Source organism: Pinus tabuliformis, chromosome 3_2 (assembly GCF_031772625.1).
Source record: "Pinus tabuliformis cultivar Carrire ecotype Pingquan chromosome 3_2, CPIR1, whole genome shotgun sequence".
NCBI classification, from domain to species: Eukaryota; Viridiplantae; Streptophyta; class Pinopsida; order Pinales; family Pinaceae; genus Pinus; species Pinus tabuliformis.
This window is the reverse complement of record NC_142302.1, coordinates 656,965,943-656,984,226: the sequence shown is the minus strand read 5'-3', so window position 1 is coordinate 656,984,226 and position 18,284 is coordinate 656,965,943. Positions and strand designations below refer to the sequence as shown.

The following is an 18,284-nucleotide window of genomic DNA, read 5'->3' as shown; positions in this document are numbered from 1 at the left end:
GAGATTTGGTAATGTGGTCCCAAAGAACTACAAAAATTGGGTAGGGTCCTTGAGGTGTCCATCTCATGGATCAGTACCTTGCTACAGGGGCCCACAGTATTCAGTAGAAGGATGGATTAGTGGCAGTTGATGCAGTCAGAGACCGAGTGGCAGTTGCAGAGACTAGTAGCAATCAAATGTTGAGGAGCATAGTGCATTGTTGGCAACGATGTAGATTGCACAAGTGTAGAGTCAGCAGCAACGCAGATTCTTTAGAGACAGTGCAGAGACTAGTAGCAGTTAGAGACTTGGGAGACATATGCATCATACTGAACATAGTTGATTCAGTTTTTTGGATGTTTTTTTAGTTGCAGATGTTGCAGTTGCAACAACAATAGATGAGAGGGAGTTGCAGTGCAGATGCAATGTTGATAGTAGTATGGCAGTGTTAGCAGCAACACAGATGCACCGTATATTAGAGTTGCATAGTGGTTGGTGGGCAGCAACAGTGTGACAGGAGATGATACAGAGACAGAGTGTTGTGGCGGGGTGTGGAGCACTACGACACATTCCTTGCTAAGACGAAGTGTTAGTTTTTTGCAGCGTTAGATGTGTTCTAGCCATGAAATTTGGTGGAGAGGCTAGAATACATGTGATCTCCAAAACCCATAAATCGTTTCTGGAAATTCGGCCTAGAAGTGTCTCAATTATATTATTAACCATTTTCTAAATATTTCCTAAGTCTAAACTTAGGGAATAATATGGTTAATTAATCAGTATTAATTGAGATAAGGTGAGAATCATCTAAAAACTCACACGGATTGATCTAGAAATGATCCTAGCCATTGATTAAGTTTTAATCTTGGTCGTTGGTGCTCCAACAGTGGATTATAAGAAGAGATCGATGTGGTGATGGAGAAGACACTTGCGTAGTTCAATTTCCTTGGCAGATTGATTTTCTAAGTAGCAACAGTCAGTTGTCGAAGAGAGCTAGAGATCGAAGTAGTGAGTGAGGGGTAGGGACAGTGATCGGAAGGAAGTTTTTCTAGATGTGGAGAGGCGGTAGCAAGAGGACCAAGTTTTCCCAATGAGGCAGTGTAGAGGACTGCATAGTTGCTTTAGAGAGGGCAGTTTGATTTGTTGGGGAGAAAATTTGTTCTCAGTTCCAGTGGCCGGGAACAGGTTCCAGAGGGTCGGAGAGACAATTTCCTCAGCAGAAAAAGGCAGAATGACTTCATTAGAGACCAGTCAGAGGCTTGACGTCATAGAGACTGCGCAATGCAGCGCAAAGGCTGACACAGAGGCTTTAGGAGGCCGAGTTCTCTGTAGGCAAGTTGTGTTGGGATTGCTTGTGGAGGAAGGGTAATTCCCTTCAATAATTTTGCCCAGATTTTCTTGTTGTGGATTGCCAGTTTCAGGCATCTAGATTGTACTCATATTTTCACTGCTGCATAATAATAAAAACCCTCATTGTTGCACTAGTTTTCCCAAGTTGGGTTTTTCCAGGGACATTTGTCCAAAAATAATTCTCATATTTTGTGTCTACTAGCATTTCTCAGTTTCCAACCCTATTTATTTTTTGTAGTTTTATTTGTGAAGGTTGCAGTGTGTTTATTTCGATGTTGCCGTAGCAACACTGAATAATTAATTTATCAGTTAGGAGAAATAATACCAGTTGCTGCAATAGGATTCCATATTGGAATTTTCACAATGTGCACAAAAGTACAGGTTGGCCTAAAGGTCAAATTAGGTCTCCAAGATCACATATAAATACATGTCAAGTCATTCTTATTTGGACATACATTACTCACATCTTCTTCTCTTGGAGGTTCGTACAATATGAAATTCCAGGTCTTATTTTCACACATGTGAGTAGGAGAGAGAATTTCAAGAGGGCTGAAATCTGTTCTTGACCAGCATTAGAATGTTTGGAGATTGGGCATAGTTTGACTTGGTTTGACTTGGCATTTTGGACTATTTTTGGTGGACTAATTCTTTGGCACAAAGATCGAAGTTTTTTTGGCACTTTGACTGTGGTTCACTACAAATTTGATAGTTGACTTTCTCTGTTGACTAGGTTTGACCAAGTTGTTTGGGACTGTTTTGATGATTCGGATCTTGGGGAATCTTAATGGGGATTATAACCTAAGTTTAGATGTATTAGTCATAATGCCATATTTTTATGTAAAAGGGAACTTAATCGACATGTAATTGATGGGTTCAACCCTAACCAAAGTTGAATTTGTTAACATGACATCTTATAAGAAGACAATAGGAAGAGAGTGAAGGTTGAGAAGGAGAGGTCCCAAAATTGGCCTCATTGCATGTAATGGTTCTTCTTAATGGAATTCTTGTTCTTCTCCAATTCTATCTCTCTCTCTCTCTCTTCATACTTTTGTGATGTATTTCAGTTCTTGTATTTTCATAGATGTTCTTGTGATTAGTTTCATGTCAGATATATGTATTCTCTCCTCCTCTCTCAGCATTCTTGTCTCTTGGATCTTATCCCCCAAGATCCAGATCATTTGACCTCATTTTGACCAACCTTCTAGTCCGAAATTTTGATAGTTGATTGAGCTCTTTTGTAGAAGTTTGGCTGCTGAATTTTGGATTGGTTAAGGAATCTTTAACTATTGTTGAATTTGACTAGAATTCAGACTGGATAGTTTGGCCAGATTTGACTTTTAGGCTCATCTCTTGGATTTTGGATATTGGTTGTTGAAAAGTCAAAGTTGTTGACCTTTGACTCTTGATTGTTGAATTGGATCATTGTACTCTCTTTGTTGAACATTTTATGACAATCTAATAAAAATAATTTGAAAGGGCTTTCCCTGTTATGGGTTTTTCCCTGTTCTTTGACCAAATCCTTGTGTTTCTTATTGCTCTTGATTGTCTTCTACTGTACATTGTAATTACTATTCTATCTACAATTGTTATTGATTATTGGAAGTTTAAACTGTTTTGAAAGAGATTGTTAATTGAAGAAAAGAATTCAGCTAAAGTGATTGTAATAGCATAGAACAGTGGAAAATTAACATGGTATCAAAGCCAATGTAAAGACAAGCCCAATGAGACAAGAGAAAAGAGCAAACATCTTTGGAAGAAGTTGAAGGAACATATTTGACTTGGTCAAGATGCCTACCTCTTACTTCAAGGACTTTGAGAAGATGGGTGACCCATCAAACTTCGTTGCTTGGAAGAGCAGGTTAGAAGTGATATTAGATGAAAATGATGTCTTGGAATATGTGGAAGGAAAAGTTCTTGTACCTCCGAAAAATGCTCCTATTGCTACCAAATCCAAGTATAAGAAAGGTGAGCTCAAAGCCAAGAAAAATCTCATTGATGGTTTGCAAGATCATTTACTTGTTTATGTTGGAAGCTTGAAGAAGTCTAAGGTCATCTATGACAAGTTGGTTGTGATGTATGAGGTCAACAACTTGAATCATATCCTTTCCTTGAAAAATCAACTCAAGGATATGAACATGAACAAAGGTGAATTTGTCCAATCTTATGTCATGAGGATATCTTGCCTAAGGGATCAATTGCAGACTACAGGAGAGCCTATATCTGACAGAGAGCTAGTGATGGTGACTCTTCAAGGTCTTCCTCCTATTTGGGAAACCTTCATTACTACTATAAGCAATAATAATGTACTCCCATCATTTGATGAGCTTGTTGGTAAATGAACTCAAGAGGAGACTAGGATGATTGCGAGAGGAAGAATTAAAAAGCACGAAGGAGAACCCTCTGCATTTGTTGCCCAAGACAAAAGGAAGAAAAGAAGAAGGAGACCATCTAAAAAGACGCCCCCCATATTCCAGGGACTCCAATAGAAGATTCAAAAGGGAATTATCAAAAGTTGAGTACTACAACTACCACAAGCATGGCCACTATGCCCGAGAATGCCCGGAAAAGAGAAATGCTCCACAGGTTCAATGATAGAAGAAGAGGCGATGATCAAAGAAGAGGAGATGATAGAAGAATAAGGGATGATAAAAGAAGAAGAGATGCTCTTGATGATCGTGAAGAAGACAATCACCCTCAAAATCAAGAACCTCTAGGTATGGAAATAATGTTGTTTCTAGTCAATTTGAATACATTCTTATTTCTGTTCTTTCTAGTTCTTCCCTCCAGATTCGTATGATAGTTAGTTGGTAGATAGTGGAGCTTCTAGACATTTCTCTGGATACTGGGAAGTCCTCTCAAACTTGGTTGAGAGGGAGACATTTGAAAATCATTCTTGGAGACAACACTACTCATCCTATAAAGGGTTTTGGTTCCGTCAAATTTCATTAGGACTCTGGTGAATCCGTTCTTCTTCATGATGTGATGTATGTTTCGAGACTAAAGAAGAACTTGGCATCTATATTTGCCTTGGAAGACAAAGGAATGAGAGTAGCCTTCATAAGAGGAAAAGTCCTCATTTGGCCTATGGAATCTCACATGAGAGATGCCTTTTTACCTTGGGATCTAGAATTGAAGGACTATATAGAGAGCTATGGCACCGAGGGTTGACACATCTACATTATGAAGCCCTATCAAAATTGAAAAAGTTAGTCTTTGGGATGCTTGATGTTCAAGCTAGTCATGATGGAGCATATCTGGGATGTGCCAGTGGAAAGAAGAGAAGGCGCCCATTCCCCTCCAACAAGAACAAGACAAGTGATATTCTTCAACTTATCCACTCTAACCTATGTGGACCCATGCCATTACATTCTATTGGTGGCCATCTCTACTATATAATCTGTATTGATGACTTCTCTGGGAAGAGATGGATATACTACTTGAAGCATAAGGATGTGGCTTTTGATATGTTTAAGGACTTCAAGGCATTGATAGAAAATCAAACAAGGAAGAAGATGAAAATCTTTAGGTTTGACAATTGCGGAGAATATATTTTAAACGAGTTCGTTGACTTTTGCAAGGAGGTTGGAATAAAAAAGGAAACTATTGTATCTTATAATCCCAAGCACAATGGTGTGGTTGAAAGAAAGAACAGTTCCATCATGGAAGTACAAATACAGCAATCTATGTTCAAAATGGGGTTCCTCATCAAGCTTTGGATAACAAGACTCTTGAAGAATTATTCACAGGTGTGAAGCCCAATATTGGACATCTCAGGATATTTGGTTGTCTTGTATACTTTCATGTGTCGAAGGATAAGAGGAACAATCTTGAAGCCATTAGAAACAAAAATATGTTTGATGGATACTATGAAAGTTCTAAAGCATTTAGAAGATATATATATATATATATATATATATATATATATGGTCAAAGGAAGATCGAGTTTAGAAGGGATGTAACTTTCGATGAAGATGCTTCCCTTGGAAAAGAAAGGGACCTTCCTCCTCCTCCTGAGAAGAAAGATGATTATATGGACTTACTAGAAGGTCCTTTTGTGCTCGAACCGGGGAAGGATGTTGATGATGATCCCATGGAGCCTGTGGACCCCTTGGATCCTCCTCCATGTAGTCCCCCTACTAGGAAAAGACCATTGTGGCTTCGTGATACATTACAGGATGCTGAGAGACATGTTCCTACCAAAGGAACCATTAGAGAAAGAAAGAATACATGCCAATACTAGGGATGCGTTGTAGCTATGAGCTCTATCATCTAAGTTGAGCCGCCCACCATTGAAGAAGCTGTGAAAGAACAAGTTTGGAAGGATGCCATGGCTGAAGAATATGAATCAATTATGAAGAATGATGTATGGGATGTCGTTTTGAGACCTAAAAGAAAATCTGTTGTAACTTCAAAATGGCTATACAAGATCAAGCATGGAGCTGATGGAAGCATTTAGAACTATAAGACAAGGTTCATGGCTCGAGGTTTCTGCCATAAAGAGGGAGAAGACTATGATGATATATATTCTCTCATTGCCCGCTACCCTACCATTATCAAGTGTTTCCCTTGTTGCTAGTCGAGGATGGACTCTTCACCAGATGGATGTAAAGATGACATTTCTTCATGCCATGCTACAAGAAGAAGTATATGTTGAGCAGCCTCAAGGATTTGAAGTGAAGGATAGGAAAAATCATGTTTTCAGGTTGTAAAAAGCATTATATGATTTGAAGCAAGCCCCCAAAGCCTGGTATGTCGGCATTGACAGTTACCTAGTGAAGCTTGGATTCATAAGAAGTAGTGTTGACCCGAACCTCTACTTCAAAGTGGTCCGAGGTATGCCTTTGATTTTGGTTTTATATGTTGATGATCTATTCTTGAAAGGTAGTGAGCTTGTGATGCTTGAGTGCAATAGGAAGTTGGCCTCCGAGTTCGAGATGAAAGATCTTTGTTTGATGCATTACTTCCTGGGATTAGAGGTGTGGCAAAGACGTAGTGAGATTTTCCTTTCTTAAGGAAAATATGTTGTGAAGCTACTGGAAAGATTTGGAATGGTAGAATGCAAGTCCCTAGCCACACTATTGGAGATGAACTTCGAGAAGTTGTGTGGAGATGTTGTTGGACCTGACTTAGCAAACCCCTCTGAGTACCAACAGTTGATTGGGGCATTGATGTTCCTTGTGAACACCTGTCCAGACATATGCCTTCCAATGAACACTTTGAGTCAATTCATGACTGAGCCCCTTCATGCACATTGGGTTGTTGCCAAACATGTATTGAGATATTTGCACGTAGGTCTAGCACCATTGTTTCGTCATGGTATAAATACCCCTTGCATTGCTGAACTGTTCGACACTCGTCATCAATCCTATGATAATGCTAGGATTGGAACCATAATGGGAAATCTGTCCACAGGATGTCAATATGGGACGATATATCCCGATTATTCTATTAGTTTAAATGATGCTCATTTAAAAGATTGTTGGAAACTGTTGACTGGGGTTCAAGGTCTAACTATGGCAGAAGAAAGCGAATATCTTTCTGTAATAGGATGGAAACAAAGTAGTAGCATTTTAGACCTTGAACCCCAGTCAACAGTTTCCAACAATCTTTTAAATGAGCATCATTTAAACTAATAGAATAATCAGGATATATCGTCCCATATTGACATCCTGTGGACAGATTTCCCATTATGGTTCCAATCCTAGCATTATCATAGGATTGATGACGAGTGTCGAACAGTTCAGCAATGCAAGGGGTATTTATACCATGACGAAACAATGGTGCTAGACCTACGTGCAAATATCTCAATACATGTTTGGCAACAACCCAATGTGCATGAAGGGGCTCAGTCATGAATTGACTCAAAGTGTTCATTGGAAGGCATATGTCTGGACAGGTGTTCACAAGGAACATCAATGCCCCATTCAACTGTTGGTACTCAGAGGGGTTTGCTAAGTCAGGTCCAATAACATCTCCACACAACTTCTCGAAGTTCATCTCCAACAGTGTGGCTAGGGACTTGCATTCTACCATTCCAAATCTTTCCAGTAGCTTCACAACATATTTTCCTTAAGAAAGGAAAATCTCACTACGTCTTTGCCACACCTCTAATCCCAGGAAGTAATGCATCAAACAAAGATCTTTCATCTCGAACTCGGAGGCCAACTTCCTATTGCACTCAAGCATCACAAGCTCACTACCTTTCAAGAATAGATCATCAACATATAAAACCAAAATCAAAGGCATACCTCGGACCACTTTGAAGTAGAGGTTCGGGTCAACACTACTTCTTATGAATCCAAGCTTCACTAGGTAACTGTCAATGCCGACATACCAGGCTTTGGGGGCTTGCTTCAAATCATATAATGCTTTTTACAACCTGAAAACATGATTTTTCCTATCCTTCACTTCAAATCCTTGAGGCTGCTCAACATATACTTCTTCCTGTAGCATGCCATGAAGAAATGTCATCTTTACATCCATCTGGTGAAGAGTCCATCCTCGACTAGCAACAAGGGAAACACTTGATCTAATGGTAGTGTAGCGGGCAATGAGAGAAAATATATCATCATAGTCTTCTCCCTCTTTATGGCAGAAACCTCGAGCCATGAACCTTGTCTTATAGTTCTAAATGCTTCCATCAGCTCCAGGCTTGATCTTGTATAGCCATTTTGAAGTAACAACAGATTTTCTTTTAGGTCTCAAAACGACATCCCATACATCATTCTTCATAATTGATTCATATTCTTCAGCCATGGCATCCTTCCAAACTTGTTCTTTCACAGCTTCTTCAATGGTGGGCGGCTCAACTTAGATGATAGAGCTCATAGCTACAACGCATCCCTAGTATTGGCATGTATTCTTTCTTTCTCTAATGGTTCCTTTGGTAGGAACATGTCTCTCAGCATCCTGTAATGTATCGCGAAGCCACAATGGTCTTTTCCTAGTAGGGGGGCTACATGGAGGAGGATCCAAGGGGTCCACAGGCTCCATGGGATCATCATCAACATCCTTCCCCGGTTCGAGCACAAAAGGACCTTCTAGTAAGTCCATATAATCATCTTTCTTCCCAGGAGGAGGAGGAAGGTCCCTTTCTTTTCCAAGGGAAGCATCTTCATCGAAAGTTACATCCCTTCTAAACTCGATCGTCCTTTGACCATATATATATATATATCTTCTAAATGCTTTAGAACTTTCATAGTATCCATCAAACATATTTTTCTTTCTAATGGCTTCAAGATTGTTCCTCTTATCCTTCGACACATGAAAGTATACAAGACAACCAAATATCCTTAGATGTCCAATATTGGGCTTCACACTTGTGAATAATTCTTCAAGAGTCTTGTTATCCAAAGCTTGATGAGGAACCCCATTTTGAACATAGATTGTTGTATTTGTATATACCAGATGCAAGTAGTCTCAAAGTTGGATAACTATTCAATCTTCTTGTTAGCAGAGAAACGCATGGCGGGTATTGTATATGATTGGTGGATGGGTGGAACAGATGATGAAAGGAGAAATGTTGCAGCTTCAGGTCTAGCCACTTTAGAAGTTCTTTTGCTTACGCAATTTGTCCCTGAGCCTGTAGATGAGAAAAAGCAACTTATCACAAATTTGACCAGAATGGAACTCAAAGATTTGAAAAACTTAGATCAGTTTGGTTATGATTACATGTCTAAAGTCTACAAAGCCAATCTAACCAATGATTCTACTCAGAAGATTTCATTCTTGTCTAAGTTGCCAGGAAATTTAGGAGATATGATAATGAAAGATCTTGAAGTCCAGAGCAAAAAGATAGATCAAACATATTGGATAGATCTTTTATTCAGGTGTTAGGAAAAAGTAAAATATCTATGTTGGCAAAAACAGGTTCAGAATGTTTCTCCAAATCTGAATGTATGTTGTTCTGTATTACCATGGACTCCCTTCAAGAAAAGAAGATCCAAAAGATATGGAAAATACAGACCAAAGCGAGTTGCAAACCCAAAGCGACCATTCAGAAAATTCAAATATATCAAAAAGAGGAAACAACCCAAAAGAGACAATGCTTGCTTTATCTGTAAGCAAGAAGTTCATTTCGCTCGTAAATGTCCTAAGAGTTCCTCTTCCAAGCTGAAAGCATGTTTTGAGTTTGATGATTTTGTAGATAATTGGTCAGTCGTAGACTCACAAGATGAGGTATCTGATGTATATATTTTAACAGATGCTTCTGTGTCAGATAATGAGTCAGTTGTTGAAGTAAGTCAAAAAATGAACATATGTTATGGTGAATGGGAAAGTGAGCCAAGTGAACAAGAGCTTCACTATAGTGATGAATATGAATCAGATGATTATACAGAAGAATACTCAGATGACTCTTCAGTTGAAACTGTTAGCTCAATAGACTCTAAGAATTTCACCCCCATTTTAAATTCATTGTCTCCACAACCCATGGTGAATTCTTTCTGTCCATATCCCAAAACAGTTGCGTCATCTTCCTCATCACTGCCTGTAAATAACTCTACTCTTGCTGATGAAAATGCATTTCTGAAAAAGATTGTCAAGTCCAATAATCTTCTTTATATTCCTGTCGAAGTTCAAGTAAAGGGTGAGTGGGTTTTGGTTGATGCTTTTATTGACACGGGTGGTTCCAATAATCTTGCTCGTCCATCTCTTTTTAAAGGATTATGGAAACCTTTACAGCATATTTTGGTGTCCGAAACCATTGGAGGTTCGGTAAACCTCACTCACTATGTTGATAATATCTCTTTAAAAGTTGGGGGAAGTATTGTAAAAATCTCTGCAATTCAACATTATGATGCCTCTGCAAGTTTGTTTTTAGGGATGCCATTTATCAATTCAGTCTTGCCTGTAACAATCAGTGAAGATAAAATCATTTGCAATATAAAAAAGAAAGCAGTTGCAGTCCCAAGGCTAACTTTAGCAAATTCTGAAGCAAGAAGAGAGCAGAGTCAAAAGAAGGTAGGTATAAAGAAAGCAAAGAATGAGTCTCATGATTGGAAAGAGGTTTTGCAAATTTATGAGACTAAATCTCAACCTACTCAGAAGGCCAACAGAAATCCTGATTGGTCTCCGGAACAAGTATGCATATATGAATAATTGCTAAAATGTTGTTCCAATAATCCTCAAGCTTTCTGGACAGTTGACAGTCCCAAACAAGAGATTATCACTCTGCATGATAATGGGGTAACTGGTAAGTTGATTCCCTGCACCCCAGCTGAAGAAAAGGAAATGAGAAAGCAGATTGAAGAACTGTTAGATCTTCAGCTTATTGAAAGAAGTGGATCTCATTACTCCTGTTCTGCATTCCTTGTTAGAAATCATTCTGAAGTAGTCCGAGGGAAGGATAGGATGGTAATTAATTATAAACCATTGAACGCCATCACTAAAAGTTTTAATTATCCTATGCCCTGCCAAGAGATAATAATGCAGAAAATCCAGGGTAGTAAGATTTTAAGCAAGTTTGTATGAAATTGGGATATTATCAGATTCAGATTGCTGAAGAAGATCGTCATAAAACTGCTTTCACATGTCCTGTTGGTTTCTTTCAATGGAGAGTTGTTCCATTCGGTTTGAAGAACGCTCCTGCTTTCTTCCAGAGAAGAATGGACCATATCTTCAGTGAACATGATTTTATTGTTGTGTATATAGATGACATTCTTGTACATAGTCCAGATTTAGAAACACATTTGAAGCATCTACAAGTGTTTCTTGAAGAAGCAAAAACACATGGTCTTGTGTTATCCGAGAAGAAAATGCTTCTTTTTCAAGACAGCATTGATTTTCTTGGAATTCATGTTGGTCATGGTCAAATTCAGATGCAGCCACATGTTTTGACAAAACTTTCTGAATTTCCTGATCAGTTGACAGCTGTAAAGATGATTCAAAGATTTTTAGGAATTTTAAATTATGTACATAAATATATTCCTAATCTTTCTGAAAAAATTGCTCCTATTCGTTAGCATCTACATTCTGGATGGTCACTTGAAGCAACTAAAGCAGTCCAGCTATTAAAGGCAGAATGCCAGCATCTCCCAGCCCTGAAACCGCCAGGTAATGGTTTTTTGATTTTGCAGACAGATGCTTCAGATAATTTTTGGGCAGCCGCACTTTTTGAACGAAGGGGAGAAGAAGAAAAAACAGAGGAAGTTCTTTGTGCTTATGCTTCGGGAGAATTTTTAAAACATCAAAAGAATTATTTTCCTGCTGAAAAGGAAACTCTTGCCATCTTCAATGGAATCCAGAAGTTTGAAATTTATCTTGCTCCAGCAAAGTTTTTAATTAGAATAGATTCCATGAACTTTAAATATTTTTTAAATGCAAAGATCTCGAAACAGTTAGCTCGTGGAAGATTGTTGGCATGGCAAATGTGGTTCCAAATGTATGAGTTTGACGTTGAATGGATTCCGGGAAATTCTAATTTTTTGGCAGATGCTTTGACCAGGGAAATGAACAAGGTTCATGTACACAGGAATGAAATATTCAAGCTTTCGGGCAAAAACCCTGCTGATGACAATTTTGAAACATTTGTCCAAAGGTTCAGAATTTTAGAATTTCTGTTAGAAGATGTTGCTCAAGAAATTAAAAAATTGGTTGGCTTACGATTGAGAAGAAATCAATGGATTCAAAGATGCCAAGCTTGGCAACATAAGAATGTTGGTGTTTTTCTAAATCTTGATGAAGAATTGGTAAAGGTTTATCCTCTGCCAAACTTGAAAGTGAAAGTTTATTTCAAACTGCTTGATGACACATGGAGTAGTCACTATACAGAAGAAATGATCAAAGTTTTAAAGACTTTGAATTATTATCAAATAATTGGTGGGATTGATTTCTCTGTTGCAGTTTATGTTTCTGCAAAAATGCTAGATCTTGAAGAAATCAATATGAATGGATTGGTTGAAAGATTTTTGAAGTCACTTCGGATTCCTGATTTGTTTGAAGAATTAGATGCAGCTTTCCTGCAACAAGTTGATGAAAATTTTGTAGCTACTGACTCTTTTCCACAATATGAACTGTTCCAACCTTTTGCTGATTGGGAAATAAAAAATGGCAGGTGTCAGAAGAAAGTTCAAGTTAGAGCTTCTCAGTGTATTGAACGAACACTTCAGTATCTCAGAACTTTCTTCGAACCATGGGATTATCAGAGCATGGAATTCAGGAACCCTATTAATCCCAATCCTTTTTCACAAATGTATGGAACAAATAGTATAATGGAATCGACATTGGCAGAAAATCTAGAAGAGATAAAAAAAGTTTCTAGTTGGCTCCAAGAATTTCATGCCTTGAAATTACCTGAAAAAGTTCCGTTAATAAAAACTTTAGAGCCAATGCAAGGAAGATGTGGGGTAATGCGTCTGATAATTAATCAAAAGGCACTAATCACCATTAGTGTATCTGTAGGATGTTGGGCTGAAGATGTAGTATGTCTTATTAATCTGCTGTTATCAAACAGAGTATGCTCATCTATGATATTCGAAGTAGGATGGCAAGAAAAAGGAAACATCAGTCATCAATGTAAATTATGGGTAGAAGCTGCTATAGAGCAAGGTGTCAGCATGTTTCAAATATTCAAGTGGGAATTATTGGATGGTGTTGAGTTGGCAGTCCAGTCCTTGCCCGACTTTAGAAAAAGCAAGAAAGATTCTTTTCTTGGCATCGAAATTGATCCATTTGCTTATGTGAACAGGTGGAATAAGGACGATTATCTCTTCCCTCAAAAAATTCTAAGAAAATCATCTGACTCTATAAAGTTTCATACGGGACAATCCTCAAAAGCAATATTCGACACCGGACAAAGTTCACATGCACCTCAGAAAGAAGAATCTTCAATAGTGATATCTGACTCTAAAGGAAAAGCAAAAGTATGGGACGAAAAGGAAACAGTATTTGTTGATGTGTATCAAGATGCTCAAGTACAGAATGACCCCACTTGGGAGAAGGAATATCTATCGTGGCTTACGTCTTCATGGGAAAAGCCATAAGAAATGCTGTCAAAGTTAACATCCTCATGGGAACGACAAAGGACTCCACCAGATTCGGATTTTGAAGCAGATTTTGATAGTGACTAAAGTGCAAGCAGATTTTGTTAGTGCGTCTTCTTTTTTATCATGCATCTTGAATTATTGTACTAAGAGAATATTGAGCAGACACCGTCATGACTAAGTAATGTCAGACAAGGACCCTCAATTATTCTCATAAGTCTTATAAATATATGTGTTGTAGATAGTTTAGGCATCGTGTGTTTGAGTGTGAGTGTGTGTTTGTATTCTGAGCTCTCAAAGACCAGAGACTAGCCAGCTCTAATCTTGAGGCTTAATTTGGTATGTACTATTTCACTTGAATTAATATTGAAGCCTGCTGGGCCGCCAGTCTGAGGACTGTTTTGTTCCAAGATCATCTTAAGGAGTGAGATTGTAAGGCGCGTTAGAGAAGCGAAAGGGTCGCGTTAGTCCGCGCATATCTCTGGTTGATGTGAGGAAGTTTGCCTTAAGCGTCCACTTCAAAGATTCAAGTAAGTACTGAGTCCATCATCTAATCTATTGGTATAAGGTTGACTGGGCCAGAAATTTCATTGATAGGAAGAGCACATCAGGATGATGCTTTAGCTTGGGGTCTATGATGATATCTTAGATGAGTAAGAAGCATAAGTCCGTAGCTTTAAGCACGGTCGAGGTAGAGTACATTGTTGCTAGCATGGATAGTTGCGAGGCAGTTTGGTTGAGGAAGCTCTTTGGAGAGTTGTTTGAGCAGGTCCTTCATACCACTGTAATATATTGCGATAACAAGAGTGGGATCTGATTGGCAAAGAATCTCATATTTAGTGATAAGTCCAAGCATATTGAGATTAGGTATCACTAGATTCGTGACATGGTGCAGAGAGGAGTCGTGAGACTCCATCATATTTAGACTAATGAGTAGATAACAAACATACTCACCAAAGCTTTTTCGAAAGGGAAGTTCTTGGTCTTCAGAGAGCAGTTTGGACTAATGGATGTGACCCTCCCGAGTAAGGGTCCCAACTGATTGAGGACACTACGCTATGTTGTCCCCCTTGTCTGAGCTCCCAAGGTGAGGAATTGAGCCAAAGAGCTCTTGTGGTTGAGGGAACTTTGGACAATAGGATAGCTATGATCCTTACCTCATCGTAAGTAGTACCCTTCCTATTGCATGGCAATAGGATAGCTAAGATCTTTACCACATGGTAAATAGCATCCTGCCTATTGGCATCTTTGAGACTTGACAGAGTATACCCTAGTTGGCATCCTACCAACAAGTTGCGCTTGTTTGGATTGTTCCTCCCCATCTTGCCAATGGGTTGAAAGGTGACTTTGGATACCTGCGATCCTTACCATTTATGGTAAGTAGTATCCTGCCCAAGTGAGAAGATGCAGACGTTCTACCACTGACTCTTGAAGGTCAAGTTGGGAAGATCGACGAACAAAATGATAGTTGTGATCCTTACCTCACGGTATGTCATATCCTGCCAATTGTCTTGATGATAAGATAATGGTGATCCTTACCTTCCATGGTAAGTTATATCTTGCCTATTGTCCTTGGATAGAGGGTGGTAGCTTGAGCTCCCCTATGATGTCAAATTCTTCTTCTTTTAGACCTGGGAGTGTTCAACAAAGATGAGTAGAGATGGAATTTGACTTAATGATGATGAGATATTTAAGATGGGACATTTGATGCAATTGGAAATTTCTCCCTAGCTGAGAGGGAATGTTAATTTGGCAACTCAAGGACAAATTCCCTCCTTTAGACAATCTTCCTCATCAAGAAAGACCCCTCCTAGCCCTTGGAAGAATTTAATTTGGTCAAGGAAAAATATTATTTTAATGTGAAAACCCACATGTGCACAAAAGTAGAGGTCAACCTAAAGGTCAAATTGGGTCTCCAAGATCACATATAAATACAAGTCAAGTCATTCTTATTTGGACATACATCACTCACACATCTTCTTCTCTTGGAGGTTTGTACAATCTAAAATTGTAGGTCTTCTTTTCACACGTGCGAGTAGGAGAGAGAGAATTTCAAGAGGGACGAAATTTGTTCTTGACCATCCTTTGACCAACATTGACTTTTTAGAGATTGGGCATAGTTTGACTTTATTTGACTTGGCATTTTGCACTGTTTTTGGAGGCTTAATTCTTTGACACGAAGATCAAGGTTTTTTGGGCACTTTGACTGCAGTGGATCACAGACTTTGACTGTGGAATTTCTTTCTCCATTGCCTAGGTTTGACCAAGTTGTTTGGGGTTGTTTTGACCATCTTTCTAGGCTGCATTTTTTGGCAGTTGACTGAGCTCTTTTGGAGAATTTTGACCACTAATTTTTGGACTAATTAGGGCATCTTTGACTGTTGTTGACTCTGGCCAAAATTACAGATTGGACAATTTGACCAAATTTGACTTTCACATTCATCTCTTGGATTTTGGATATTGGTTGTTGGAATGTCAAAACTATTGACCATTGACTTTTGATTGGTGAATTGGATCATTGTACTCTCTGCTAAAATTTTTATGCCAATCTAATAAGAAGAAGAATTTGAAAGGGTTTTTCCTATTGTGGGTTTTTCCCTTGGTCTTTGACCAAATCCTTGTGTCTCTTATTGTTCTTGATTTTTTTCTACTGTACATTGCATTTATTGTTTTGTCTACAATTGCATTGATCATTGGAAGTTCAAGTTGTTTTGAAAGAGATTGCTAATTGAAGAAAATAATTGGGCTAAAGTGATTGTAACGACATAGAACAGTGGAAAATTAACATTGACTAGAAAGTAGTATCTTTCTTTCCAAAGGTCTTCATAGGTAAGTGGATATTACATTGGAGTGTTGAAATAATATCTTATTATCCATAAGGAATTGCTCAAAGTTGCCATAAAATATTGTAGATACATAGAACACCAAAAATTATAAGGATTCATATATATTGTAGAATGTAGAATTTTTGGTGAATCTAACTAAAATTTTTTAGTAATGTTTGGTTAAAATTTTCAAATTTCTATGGATTTTTCAATGTAAAATTATTTTATCCCAAAGAATTTGGGTGAATCATTTCTAAATAAAATGGAAATTAATGAATCTCTTTTGGAAAAAAGGTGGAAAATTAGTCAACTAGAGAAATTTAGGTACTAAATTTTATTTAGAGTCCCTTTAATTTATTTATTATATAGAATCCCTTTAAAAGTGATGGAAAATTCTTATGCATTGGAATTGCCTTACCATGTCAAGCCAAATCATGTACTTTATGTCACATAACAAAGAAGCAAAACATAGCTCATTATTAATAAAATAAAACATGTGATCATACTTGGATATATGAAATTCCTAGTGGTCATGCAAAGTTCAACTAGTAATTGCAATCATAGATAATACGTTTAGTATCCCTTGTATGGACCGTGTTTTAAGGATACATGGCCTTCATGCACATCAAAGGTTTGACATGCTCAAATGGAAAAGGATGGCATGCATTATGGAGATCAAAGAAAGTGTTTCTTATAGATAATTAGCTCCTTGTGTTGGACTTGCTTAAAAGTCTTCAAGGAAACTTCATTGTTTCATGGATTGAACTGGCTTGACAATGAAAATAGCTTTGCTTCAAAATTCATGATAAAGTCAAAATTAAGACTTAATACTTTCAATGAATATAGAGATCAAAACACGCTTCTGCCGAGGCTGTGTGTTTTATCAAGTTCGTTTATGTAGAGATGAAAACACAATTTGGCCGAGGCTCTATGTATTTTGTCAAGTTCATTTGTATAGAGATCAAAACAAACTTCAGTCAAGGATATGTGTTTTGTCAAGTTCTTTCATATAGATATCATAACACACTTCAGCCAAGGCTATGCGTTTTGTCAAGTTCATATCTTAGAGGGTAATTTTTTAAAATATTACTTGTTTATTTATGATTCTCTATTGTTATGATACGGAAAGAATTCATAATTGTGTGCTTTGTTTTGTTTGACAAAGTGATTAGTATCCATTTATACGGGCATAGAGACATAGAAATCTCAAAGAATGATTGCGGCATTTAAAGAATCTGTTTTGTTTACCAAAGTTCAACCTGTCATGAAATTGTTTGTAGTATTGAATTCCAATTTATTACTACCTTATTACCAGACTACATTTGTGAGACGTAGTAAAGTTCCTTATGAGTTGCAAATGTGATTAAATAGATTATTATTAATTTAACCTAATAGGAATATCTCATAACAAATTTTGACGAGGATAGGAAAAGAGTGATGCAAATTGTTCTTGTGCATTATATATAATAATGCTTATGGGATATCTTGGGTGATTATCACTGTATGCGCAACAAATTTACATTGTTTATAATATAACTTTTTTATTGATGCAGCTGGTATTAATCGGAGGTAAAAAGGTTGATGAGGAGGAAAAGCCTTCTTTCCTTGTCGAAACAATGAGTACTATTGCTTCTTTTGGTCGCTTCATGAGGTCGCTTACCAAATAATTCAGTTATTTATTACAGGCAAAATGGGACTTATAAGTTCTAAGTATATGCCTGGGATACCAGGAAAACATATATGTTTATAATCTACACGTTAGCTTTCTCTTTTTCATACAATTGTAATGTTAAAAATTTCATTTTGTATTATTAATTATAATTTGTTATAGCATACATTAAAGGATAATGATGGATAGAAAACATAGAAAGTATATCTGAATTATAATCACTATTTTGTTTTCCCACATAATCATAATGGTAACATTTTTATTTTGTGTTATTTGATTATAATTTATTACAGAATAAAGCATAATGATGGATAGAAAATATATTAATATATCTTGTAATTTAGATTGCATGTTTTTCTTTCTCATCAAATAAACAAATTAAAAGGTTAACTTTTGGAATAGAAAAATTAATATAAAATTAGTAACAAAATTACACATGGACTAAAAAATAAGTGGAAAAGAATCAAACACCACTAGTTAGTG

At 37.4% G+C, this 18,284-nt stretch overlaps 1 protein-coding gene across 1 annotated transcript in view; it reads left to right on the top strand.

The window, feature by feature from the left end:
* Positions 1 to 18,076, top strand: part of LOC149182377 (DUF1995 domain protein, putative (DUF1995)) — a 383,913-nt gene extending 365,837 nt beyond the window's left edge. Inside the window, exon 9 of the mRNA XM_089418500.1 lies at positions 17,686 to 18,076. Within this exon, the coding sequence (XP_089274626.1) occupies positions 17,686 to 17,799 (114 nt within the window). The 3' untranslated portion in view covers positions 17,800 to 18,076. The remainder of the gene's footprint in view (positions 1 to 17,685) is intronic.
* The last annotated feature ends 208 nt before the right edge of the window (positions 18,077 to 18,284 follow it).